The sequence below is a fragment of the Leptidea sinapis genome, chromosome 6, assembly GCF_905404315.1.
Source record: "Leptidea sinapis chromosome 6, ilLepSina1.1, whole genome shotgun sequence".
NCBI classification, from domain to species: Eukaryota; Metazoa; Arthropoda; class Insecta; order Lepidoptera; family Pieridae; genus Leptidea; species Leptidea sinapis.
The window spans coordinates 5,668,303-5,681,708 of NC_066270.1; the positions used below are offsets into that span (position 1 = coordinate 5,668,303).

The following is a 13,406-nucleotide window of genomic DNA, read 5'->3' on the forward strand; positions in this document are numbered from 1 at the left end:
AGACTATCTGTTTTCTCGGTATAGCTATGTCGTTGTCCTTAGTAGACAATTTTCTTGACGTTTAACTAAAGAGAGAGCTTCTGAAGAGCTAAGACTTTTTTTCTGCTACCAAGTATTCAGAACACGAAATAACCTATCATGTTTCTTTGTGGTACAACAGGTGTCAACTATATTACATTTCTATTTCATCAGAAAGCAATAATCGTTTAGAAACTATTTTAATGAAATTAATTTACGACTCACTTTAAATGTTTTCATAATGGAATTAAAATTCAAAAATTTTATTCAAAATCACTGTTAAGACCGGGCGCAAGAAACTCAGTGGGCTGTTTTTATAAAAATATGGATTGTACGGTCAACAGCATGTCGACTGTACATCACGTTTCGCGTATCAGCGTTTACGTCGCCTCGCGTTATTTCCTAAGTAGTATTGTAACCAGTTCGCGACAAGCCGCCGATCGATTCGCGTGCTCATTACCATACCAACATTTTACCATTTTACCATATAGCATAAGTTAAGGTTTCAATATACCATTTGAGCCTAACTTGTGTTTTACTCTGTACGGAACCAAACCACCGTACATTGTGGTCCTTCGGCCTTTTGTTAACCAGTGACCAGAATTTTTTTAACCATTTCGAGGACACAAAAACATTGTGATCCATCGTTCTATTAACCAGTACCATTAGTTAACCATTTTAACCAAAATTCGTCGCGTGTGTAGTGAACCAAATTAGTGTTGACCAAAGTGCTTGTGTGTGGAGTGTAACCAGTTCACCAGATCGGCGATACTACCAGCGACTACCAACGGGGAGACTGCTGAGGACACACCAGGTCACCACGTACCAGTCTTCAAGTAAGATCTTTCCTTTTTATCACTCACCACTCTTTACCACTCTCTTTTGACCCGTAACCATGGAGGCTCTATTAACCACCCAAAACCAGATTATGTCCGCGATTAACACGCAGTGTGTTAATTTCAAGAAGGACGGGCCAGAACGAAAGACACCCGCCTATATTGAAAAACGTCTCAACGCTTTAGACTCGTACTGGAGTGAATTCCAGACCAACCATACTAGGCTTTGTGCTGAGTTTGAAGACCCTAACCATCGCTACTTCGCGGAAAACCATTACCAGCGGACGAAAGATTTTTACCAGGAAGTTAGGAATATGATTTCTAATTACGTAACCAGCGATCCCAGCAAACCATTACTGAGACCTGCTACACCATTATCGCAGGGCTCAGATAGGCGCGATATTTTCTCTCCCGCTCAGGAGGGTCCCTCTTTTAGCTTCCCTGCACCAAAGCTATCGAACCAGGGCAACTCCAGTAGGGTCGAAGAAATGCTGCGAAAGCAGAAGAGCAACTTCAAGGCGCTATCCCGTACCATAGAGGCTGTCGACCTTGAAAGCTGCTCCGACCGCTGGGAGTTCGAAGATATTTTACGAACTATCCAATCAAGATGGTCGGTCATCGATTCTCTTCACTGGGACATCGACAGCGAAGGGCTGCTCGACAACGAAGAGTATGAGACAGCATTCGCTGAGATGGAGAAGAAATACAACACCATGAAGAAGGCAGTGAACAGACAGATGTGGTCGTCATCTTACAGGGAACGTTCAACCCCACAAATGGACATTCCCACCTTCAGCGGAAACTACCAAGATTGGATATGTTTTAAAGATTTATTCTCCGAAACAATTCACCATAATAAATCTTTACCAAATGCGCAGAAAATGCAATTCTTGAAAAGTAAGCTCCGTGGCGAGGCTGAAAAATTAGTTCACCATTTACGCATCAATTCTGAAAACTACGAAGTATGCTGGGACATATTAAACCAACGTTACCATAATACTAGGTTAATATTTAATTCTCACATACAATTGTTACTAACCATGCCTACGATTCAACATCAATCTGCAGCGGTCATCAAAAGGTTACATGACACCACCAACGAGTGTCTTAACTCTATAAAAGCAATGGGCATCGACATTTCCAACTGGGACCCATTGATCGTCTATATTTTGTGCCAAAAGTTAGATACTGAAACCCATAATGATTACATTGTGTCGCTTAAGAATCCAAAAGAATTGCCTACTTTGTTAGATTTTTTGAAATTTTTAGAAATTAAATTTACTTCGTTAGAAAGCTCTCGTCGTAAGCAGGACTTCAACAAATCAAATTCATCCCAGGTACACCAAAACCAATACCAAAAACCATGGGCTGAAAAGCATACCAATAACCATTTACATAATTTTATGAACAGAAATTTTAAACCAAGACCAGCTGTAATAAACCACGTCAATACGAAACCAGTACATATTGCGCCACAACGGAAATGCATACTCTGTAAAACGTGTTGCCATGAATTGTTTAAATGCAAACAATTTCTAGAATCCGCACCGCTGAATCGACTTAAGGTCATTGAATCCAACAAATTATGTAAAAACTGTTTAATTAACCATTATGACAAGGAATGTTCTTCGGAAAAAACTTGCCGTTTTTGTAACCAGCAGCATAATACTCTTCTGCATAATGCTCTTGTCACTTTTGCACCATCTACTTCTAGAAATACCGAGATCGAAAATTCTCCTAGAAGATCCAATATATGCGTTACCAATGCCCCACAAGAAACCATGCCCAAATTATTAGCAACAGCTAAAGTTAATATTATGTCTATGGATGGCTGTCACCATACCATGCGAGCCCTCATAGACCCGTGCGCGGAGTCATCTCTCATTACAGAGAATGCCGCTCAACTTTTAGGCCTACCCAGGATTAAGCGCCACTGTGTGGTGGTCGGAGTAGGCGCAAAAGCCAACAATAGTAAGGGAGTCGCACAGCTTTCAGTGTCATCTCTTCATAATAATTTCACATTTAAAACGGAAGCCTATGTGATGAAGCATGTCGTCGGGAATTTACCACACGAAACATTAGAAAAACCAGCTTGGCCGTATTTACAAAAGTTACCACTCGCAGATCCAGAGTTTTATAAAAGTAGACCAATAGATTTAATTTTAAGCGTTGAAGTTTACGAATTAATTATTTTACCAGGTTTAATTCGTAATGGCACATCACTACCAATCGCGCAAAATACCAAGCTCGGTTGGATTCTTAGTGGTACCATAAAACCAAACCAAACATATTGCAACGTCGTCATGGTCGACTTGCAGGATATACAGCGGTTCTGGGAGATTGAAGATATCTCAGACAACTCTGTAAATATTACGGATGAAGATAACCATTGCCTTCATCATTATCAACAGCATACTACGCGCAAACCAGACGGACGTTATGTTGTACGGTTACCATTAAAACCAGAGATTACCGAAAAATTGGGTGAGTCTAAAACCAAAGCCGTAGCCCAATTTCGGCAATTAGAACGCAGATTTTGTAAAAATAAAATTATCGAACAGAACTACAAACAATTTATCCATGAATATATTAATTTAAACCATATGAAGAAATGTAATAGTAATCCGATACTTCAGTGCTATTTACCTCACCATTGTGTAATCAGAACGGATTCCACGACGACTGCCACGCGAGTTGTTTTTAATGCCTCAGCGAAAACTTCGACTGGACTTTCGTTGAATGACCTTATGTACTCTGGACCAAATTTACAAGAGGATTTGTTTACTCTCATATTAAAGTGGAGGCAGTACCAAATAGCCTTCACAGCCGATATAGAGAAGATGTTCAGATTTATAGATGTCCATGATGATGACCAGCCGCTCCAGAAGATCGTGTGGAGGGACTCTGAAAAGCAACCATTAGAAGAATACCAACTTACCACTGTCACATACGGCACCAAGGCCGCACCATTCCTAGCCATGATGACATTGAAACGTCTGGCTAAGGATGAAGGTCACCGTTACCCAGAAGCAGCAGAAGTTCTGGCTACCAGGCTCTACATGGATGACCTCCTCCATGGACATCATGACCTCCAGTCTGCAAGGAGGCTGATTTCCGACCTCATAAATCTCCTTAAGTTAGGTGGATTCAATCTAAGGAAGTGGTCGTCAAATCAACCAGATGTACTACCAGATAACCAGTTACCATGCGAAGACCAAGCATATGTTTTTAAATACCAGGAATCAACCAAGGCATTAGGACTTAAGTGGCATCCCGACGAAGATTATTTCACTTTTCAATTGAATTCCGAACCAGTCAGTAAACTCACCAAAAGAAGTTTACTCTCGAATATATCGAAGATATTTGATCCGCTTGGATGGCTTTCACCAGTTACCACCAAGTTGAAACTACTCTTCCAGGAAGTATGGCTCTTAAATCTTCTGTGGGACGACGAATTACCAGCTGACATCAACACAAAATGGAAAACCATAGAGGCTGACATCACGAAAATTAGCCATATTACCATACCAAGGTGGTTGCAGTCTTCTAAGAACGACACCATTGAATTACATGGGTTTTGTGATTCATCACAAAATGCCTACGCTTGTGTTGTATACTGCAGAGTCAACAATATTACCAGCAACCAGTCTTCTGTAGTATTAGTAGCTTCGAAGTCTCGTCTCGTACCTGTAAAGAAAAATGTATCGTTACCTAGATTAGAGTTATGTGCAGCGGTTCTACTTACCAAGGTCATGAAGATCACCTGTAAATGCCTATCAGATTACAACATCAAAATCTACGGTTGGTCTGATTCGACAGCTGTGTTAGGCTGGCTCAACGGCGACCCATGTAAATGGAAACCATTCGTCGCGAATAGGGTGAAGCAGGTCATTGACATTATACCATCGAGTAGCTGGCATTATGTGTCAACAAAGGACAACCCAGCTGACTGCGCAAGTAGAGGCATTACCACAGAACAGCTGATTAACCATTCCATGTGGTGGATAGGTCCCCACTGGCTAAGATCGTTTGAAGAGTCCAAATTAACCAATAAATTATATACAACCTGCGAAGAGCTTAAAAAACCATTATTAAATATAAATGTAAACACAATTAAATATCAAAACAAGGTTATAGATAGTATAATTAGCAGATACAGCGATTTTACGCGAGCTTCAAGAGTGCTTGCGTGGGTGTTACGTTTTACACCTAAGTCATTTAATACTAATAAAACAAACTACTTAACTATATTAGAAATAAGAAAAGCTAAAAACTTAATTATAAGGCATATACAACAAGTAGAATTTTTAGAAGATATACAATATATTAAAAACCATAACCAACCTAACCCTAAGAGTAAATTATTAAAATTGAAACCATTTATTGATAACCAGGGGCTCTTGAGGGTTGGGGGGCGATTGACCAACGCCAAAATAGAAGATAGTATGAAACATCCGTGTATTTTACCACATAACCATTTGCTTACTGACATGATTATTGACCACGCGCATAAGATGACCTTTCATGGGGGTCCCCGGTTAACCCTTGCTTGGCTGCGTCAAGAATATTGGATCCTGGGAGGAAACAATGCTGTAAAGAAGAGGCTACGGAGATGTGTGCTATGTAGAAGGCACGACCCCCTGAAACACGACCAGTTGATGGGAGACTTACCACCTGCAAGAATCAACAGGACCCGCCCCTTTTACCATTTGGGGGTTGATTTTACTGGTTTTGTTGACGTCAAGTCTGCGAAGGGTAGATCAGTGAGATGTACCAAAGGATATGTCGCCGTCTTCGTGTGTATGGCGACCAAGGCTGTACATTTGGAGTTGGTCTCTGATCTCACCGCCTCAGCATTTTTGGCAGCCCTCAGAAGACTTGCGGCCAGGAGAGGATCGCCCGGTCACATTTACAGTGACAACGGGACGAACTTTATAAAAGCAAATAGAGTTTTGCAAGAGGAGATTGTTAACTTGAAAACCATATTGAATGCCCAGTTTTATGCAGAAATAGCTGAAATGTCGATAGAATGGCACTTCAACGCACCATCTTGGCCAAGCGCAGGCGGTCTCTGGGAGGCTGCAGTGAAGAGCTTGAAATACCACCTGAAGCGAGTAATAGGAGAACAAAAACTCACCTACGAGGAGTTCTCTACTCTTCTAGCTCAGCTAGAAGGATGCCTTAACTCCAGACCTCTGTGCCCGCTGAGTGAAGACGTCGAAGACTTAGATTGTTTGACCCCTTCTCATTTTCTGTCCAGTGGACCAACATTGACCATTGTTGAGTCAGAACACGACTTACGAACCAGATGGCAGTTAGTGCAGAAGATTTACCAAGATGTGTGGAAGAGATGGAGAGCGGAGTACCTCACACAGTTGAACGCTAGGTCCAAGTGGCGACGTTCACAACCAAATTTAAATGTTGGCGGCATTGTAATTATACACGATGCTAACCTGCCACCGGGTAAATGGGCTCTCGGTCGAATCGTGCAGCTACATCCGGGGCAAGATGGGCTAGTTCGAGTAGTCTCTGTTAAAACCAAAAATGGCATTATGAAGCGACCAGTAGTCAAACTATCTCTTTTACCTATTAACCACTCCAACGACGAAGACAGTAACCAAATTCATGAAACCACTGACCATAACCAGCCGAAACACCAGTCGAACGACGATTTACCAAAACCAAAGCGACGAGCTAGAAGAGGAATTGTTAATTTATTTACCATGGCACTTATGTTGTTTACCTTTTTATTTTCACCAGCCACGTGTGCATACAACGCTATAAACTTCAACGACAGTCAAAGTTTATATTTAGATAAAATATCAACCATGCGACTAGTTCAGGACGAATGGAAACTAGTTGTATACTACGATTTAAAACCATATTGGCAAGGCAGTAAATTGTTATCCAAATATATTGATCATATGGAATATATTTGCAAGGAATCGTCAGTCAGAAACCATTGTGAATCTATTTTAATACAATTACAGCACAGTTATACAGAGTTATCGCATTACAATAACATTCTGTCGACGCAGCAGTTCCCACGCGGGCACGCGCGGCGCAGGCGCGGCCTTATCAACGCTGTGGGTAATGTTGCACACGCGCTGTTCGGTGTACTCGATGACCAATTCGCTAAGCAGTATATTCAGGACATCGATTTAATTAGGGAAAACCAAAACCATCTTGCTGCTCTATGGAAAAACCAGACTTCCGTAATAGAAGCAGAATATAATGTATTGAAGAGGATGCAAGGCTCAATTGACAAACAATATAAAATATTTACTCATTACCTTAACCAGTTAAAGAACGCTACCAATGATGTCAAGAGTCAATTGAAAGACGTGGAAAACAATAATGAATTTTTATTATGCGCTATGGCAGCTAACAGCTTGGAGTCGAATTTGAAGAATGTGCAGGATGTTCTTTTAGATACTGTTTCGGAGGTGTACTTTGGGAAGTTCAACATACATCTTTTGAAACCCGACCAGCTTCTAGAAGAATTAAATATTATTTCCGGAAGATTGTCCAACGATTTAAGTTTACCAATAGAGAACACGCATACAGAATTAACCAAAATGTACCATTTACTCAAGGTCAGAGCGAAAATGCTAAATGACTATTTTATTTTTGAAATTAGAATACCATTAGTGAGTAGAGACCATTACCAAGTATATAAAATTTATCCTGTACCAAGACGGAACGGCAAAACCATGGTCACCCTAGTTCCAGTTTCGGATTACATTGCGATCAACTTACGAAGAGACTCATTTATGACCATATCACACTTAGAATTAAATAATTGTCTTCATTTAGATACTGAGACACAACTTTGTCCTTTGGAAAAACCAATTTCTCATATGAGTCATGATGACGTCATGTGCTCCAAAGACCAGGAGACGAAGCAGTGCAGAACCAAAACTGCCAAATGTCTAGATTGGTGGTCTCAGCTAAGCGAGGTCAATACATACTTTTTCTTTTGCTGCGACTCGTATCCAGTACGTATCATCTGTGGAGAGCAAATGTTTTCCAATCATCTTAATAATAGCGGCATTATTAGGTTGGGTCCAGATTGTGTTCTGAAAGGACAAGACATTACCATTTATGCTCGGAGGCTTCAGAACAATACATTAACCATACAGACGGATATACCAGCTATAGACATTCACCCCATCAACCACATCTTTAACCAGAATAAGACGTTCGTGTCGCTGATTTCGGAGCCAGCATCAGTGATGGGTGGTTACGATCAGGAGCTAGATGATATAGGCGCAAAAATAAAACAAATGAATTCAGAGAGTGGTCTAAAGGGTGGTATATCTTATCACGACGTTCACCACTACGTCGCGATATACGTGGTGGCGGGTGTGCTGGTGGCCGGGGCCGCCGCGTACGCCGTGCGGCGGTGGTGCCCGCGCCGCAGCCGACGCCAGGACTCCAGCGCGCCGCCCGCGCCGGCAGCCGCTGGCGCAGGGCCAGCCGCGTCGCACCCGCCGCGCCCTGAGCCGCGGGGTCTGACGAACGCAGCGTTTGTGTATAGTGTTAGTGACCAGTGTGTAAGTGTAGTTAACCACGGGCAATCTAGTGCTAGTAAAAATAGTGATAAGTGTAGTGATGAAGTGAAAGACCAATCCACTTCTCCTGTAGTGCATAGGCATAATTTTAGTGATTACTGTGGCTAGAGACATTAAGGTTACCATTAGATAATGCAAATTTGTTTATCACCTTGTCTCACGTCACTCGCTAACCATAACCATTTCTTTTTTGTACCATCTTCACCACCACTCTTTCTTCTCTCGCGGTGGCAGCATGTACGGTCAACAGCATGTCGACTGTACATCACGTTTCGCGTATCAGCGTTTACGTCGCCTCGCGTTATTTCCTAAGTAATATTGTAACCAGTTCGCGACAAGCCGCCGATCGATTCGCGTGCTCATTACCATACCAACATTTTACCATTTTACCATATAGCATAAGTTAAGGTTTCAATATACCATTTGAGCCTAACTTGTGTTTTACTCTGTACGGAACCAAACCACCGTACATGGATAACAATGTAATATCGTACAATAAATAAAGAGCCTGAGGGTGTTCGCTTCATTCCCAGTCTGTGGTATCATTAAGAAAATTGTTTACGCTATAGTAACCTTTCCCACACCAACGTTTTTTAACAATTCTTTTAAATTTCGTAACACATTTTTTTTGTACTTCTACAATATGATACCAGAAAATGGGATCATATTGTAGAAGCAAATACATCGCTCAATAATAGATTTACTAACTCGACTTGGTTCGAGTAGTAGGCATAGCAAGTTTATGTTTGTTCCTCGTGTTAACATTATGATTGTCACATCTGATCTGCCTGATAAATCTGTCAACCTATGCCATGGTGACTTGGTGAAATTGTTTTCAAACAAAAAGCCTCTATTGCCTGTCTGCTCCATGAGAAATATAAACGAATATTTGTTCTATACTGTGTACCTGAGCCTCTTAGCACGGAAGTGTTCTCTCTCGTCGGCGGAGAGAGGTGCCAGCTGCTCCTCTTCGACATTTCGCAGCACCAGTTCAGACTTGCAGCGCTTTATGCCTGATATCGGAGACAATTCGTTGTCTCCATCTGTAATATGTAATTATTTGAGTATAGAGTGCTCTGTACACGTGCATTTCTTCATAACTCATTCTCCTTTGCCACGGAAGAAATAGGGTTGTACTTAGTATCCGGTAGCACGAATTTGGATGTAAAAAATATTGTAGTTGATAGAGCTGTAGTCCAAGATTATAATGATACCACTCTCATTACAAGGTAATGCACAGTTTTCAAGAAAATAACGAAAACAATTCTAACTTAAAACAGGTAAATAAGGTAAATAGACATCGCAGCGGGAGGCTAAAAACTGCCATGAAATGAATTTAGTTTCTTCGTAAAATATAAGACAGGCAAAGGTTTTAAGCCCATACAGCCATAAATTGTATGAAAAACAAAGAAATGAAATGTATAAAATAGTCTATGACAGATTAGACTGCTTCATCAATAATTATTTTTAGATAAAAGGAAAACGTTTATTAAACGATTCATTGTTCATGTTCATCAATCCCCAAAGCTCTATCAACTACATTTCATTAAAATTGGTTAGGTTAGGTTACGTTAGAACAGTTAAAACAACGCACGAGCCGAGCGTAGCGGGCCGTGGCAGCGGCCGGCGAGTGCCAGAAACGAATTCTAGGCGTTTCCCTTTCTTTCCTCTCCATAAAAATGTGACAATCCTTATCATATATCATAATTTGAGGTTAGGTTATAATATTTATGTTTTTTTCTTTGGAACAGTGCATTACCTTTTAATAATCGTGGACTAAAACTCTATCAATTACAATATTTTTTCCCTCATAATTCGTGCTACGGAATACTAAGTTTTAACTAAGAAATACTGTAATACATGTCAATTATAAATCAAATCATTTATTAACATTAAATTAATATTATTATTGCTATGTAGTTTTTAAATAATTAAAAACTTCAATGTTACAAGTAAAATAAATATATGTTCTAATTATTATTTTAGATAGGTAGGTTCGTACCCAGTTTATAATATAGTATTACATATTAGAATTGTATTTTTCCGTACTGTAAAAAAAACTCACAAATACGTTAATAAATGTTGCAATTGGTGACGAGCAAGTGTGCGAGCATGTTACTAAAAAATAAGGATTAAAGTTCTCTAAAAATTATTTCATCATAAATGCCTCCCGTTTGATCGGTCCTGCGCTGACTTCATCCAACCTACCCCGGCGCTCTTAACCTTCTAAAATCTAGTGGGGGCTTAGCAACAATAAGTCTTGCGGTATGTTATCTCCATTCAAGGACTCTACTACCCTGAAAGGAATATTCTAGCACATTTGCAAAAAAGTTTAAAGGAAAGGAGGTATTTGGAATATCTACATAACTTTGGGAGCTGTTTCTTTGCCCAACAAACTGCCTATTGTGTAGGAGGTGTATTGTACTGTATTTGGAGTGAATAAAGGCTATTTATTATGATCACCCCGCACGAGCGCGCCCGACAGTCCTCGCTCGGAGGCCGCCAGCGCCGCCAGCTCCCCCTGCAGCCGCTCCACCTTCTCCCGCTGCGCCGCCACCGTCGAGACACGCGTGCACAACTCCTCCTCCAATATCTCCAGAGTACGTACCCCGCACGAGCGCGCCCGACAGTCCTCGCTCGGAGGCCGCCAGCGCCGCCAGCTCCCCCTGCAGCCGCTCCACCTTCTCCCGCTGCGCCGCCACCGTCGAGACACGCGTGCACAACTCCTCCTCCAATATCTCCAGAGTACGTACCCCGCACGAGCGCGCCCGACAGTCCTCGCTCGGAGGCCGCCAGCGCCGCCAGCTCCCCCTGCAGCCGCTCCACCTTCTCCCGCTGCGCCGCCACCGTCGAGACACGCGTGCACAACTCCTCCTCCAATATCTCCAGAGTACGTACCCCGCACGAGCGCGCCCGACAGTCCTCGCTCGGAGGCCGCCAGCGCCGCCAGCTCCCCCTGCAGCCGCTCCACCTTCTCCCGCTGCGCCGCCACCGTCGAGACACGCGTGCACAACTCCTCCTCCAATATCTCCAGAGTACGTACCCCGCACGAGCGCGCCCGACAGTCCTCGCTCGGAGGCCGCCAGCGCCGCCAGCTCCCCCTGCAGCCGCTCCACCTTCTCCCGCTGCGCCGCCACCGTCGAGACACGCGTGCACAACTCCTCCTCCAATATCTCCAGAGTACGTACCCCGCACGAGCGCGCCCGACAGTCCTCGCTCGGAGGCCGCCAGCGCCGCCAGCTCCCCCTGCAGCCGCTCCACCTTCTCCCGCTGCGCCGCCACCGTCGAGACACGCGTGCACAACTCCTCCTCCAATATCTCCAGAGTACGTACCCCGCACGAGCGCGCCCGACAGTCCTCGCTCGGAGGCCGCCAGCGCCGCCAGCTCCCCCTGCAGCCGCTCCACCTTCTCCCGCTGCGCCGCCACCGTCGAGACACGCGTGCACAACTCCTCCTCCAATATCTCCAGAGTACGTACCCCGCACGAGCGCGCCCGACAGTCCTCGCTCGGAGGCCGCCAGCGCCGCCAGCTCCCCCTGCAGCCGCTCCACCTTCTCCCGCTGCGCCGCCACCGTCGAGACACGCGTGCACAACTCCTCCTCCAATATCTCCAGAGTACGTACCCCGCGCGAGCGCGCCCGACAGTCCTCGCTCGGAGGCCGCCAGCGCCGCCAGCTCCCCCTGCAGCCGCTCCACCTTCTCCCGCTGCGCCGCCACCGTCGAGACACGCGTGCACAACTCCTCCTCCAATATCTCCTGAGTACGTACCCCGCGCGAGCGCGCCCGACAGTCCTCGCTCGGAGGCCGCCAGCGCCGCCAGCTCCCCCTGCAGCCGCTCCACCTTCTCCCGCTGCGCCGCCACCGTCGAGACACGCGTGCACAACTCCTCCTCCAATATCTCCAGCTCTTTTTTCTGGCAAAATATTTTATTACAATCAAGTGTTATACGATAAAACGTCACGGTTCAATACTTAGCACCTAAATCCATCGAACTGCATTATATTACCAATATTACTTTCGGTAAGGCGGTACGCGCTTAACTATTAATCAAGCCGGTCCCAGTTGCAATTAACCATTACAGGGCCGGGCCAGTGTCCATTGTGACATATTGTATTCACCATTACAACTATTAATATAGTAATTTAACATTCGTCATAGTTTAGTTTAATATCTAAAATAAATAAATATATTAATCACCCTAAAAACCACTATATATCTAACCCCTAAGTGTTATGTGAAAAGGGGTGCCTTTTCACATAGCTTATAGCTGCCCAAGCGGTATCGGTTTGGAAATAATGAAAGCCGAATCTACACAGTGGTTGTTCGGGGCTCAAATTGATTGCAATTTGCGAAGTACCCGTACTATCTGTGTTTTTTGTTTTATTTCCTCCTGATGCTACAGCTCTGTGAATATTCTACTCACATGTCTGTCAAGGGTGTTCTTGATATTTCGCGCGGTATGAGGTTCGCATTGCTGCAGCAGATGCATCAGGCACTCGGTGGAGGTCTCCGAGTCCCCACTGTCCGGGCTGTCGGGGCTAACTTCCACGCTCTGCGAAACCAGCTAGTTACAAATAGTACACACAAAGAAATTTTTATAACAAAGTTGTACATACTATTAGCACTATGCACTGTTTTGAGATCAAACCTTATAATTATTAAAGACCGTCGTATTTAGTAACAAATTACTGAAATAATAGAATTCAAAACATTTTAATCAACCACCCTGTCTCAGGTTACAACTTGAATGCCTGTATTCGTGGTCAACTGACAAGTGACAACGTCATATTGGTGTTGTCAGTTGACTGTCTTTTTTTACATTTTAATAATTTATTACAATTTAATAATAAAATTGATTATTATATAAATCATGCTAATTTAATCAATACAGAAAACACACAGAGAAAAATATAAATGACAATAACAATACTATTATATACGAAAATACTTTTTGCGGTTTTCAAATTCTTGTGATTTC

General features: G+C 43.2%; 1 protein-coding gene across 1 annotated transcript in view; it reads right to left on the bottom strand.

Moving 5' to 3' along the window:
* Positions 1–13,406, bottom strand: part of LOC126965184 (kinesin-like protein Klp98A) — a 62,699-nt gene that overhangs the window by 9,513 nt on the left and 39,780 nt on the right. The window contains exons 15-16 of the mRNA XM_050808626.1: positions 12,052–12,166; positions 9,336–9,471 (exon numbers count right to left, since the gene is read on the bottom strand). Of these exons, the coding sequence (XP_050664583.1) occupies positions 9,336–9,471; positions 12,052–12,166 (251 nt within the window). The remainder of the gene's footprint in view (positions 1–9,335; positions 9,472–12,051; positions 12,167–13,406) is intronic.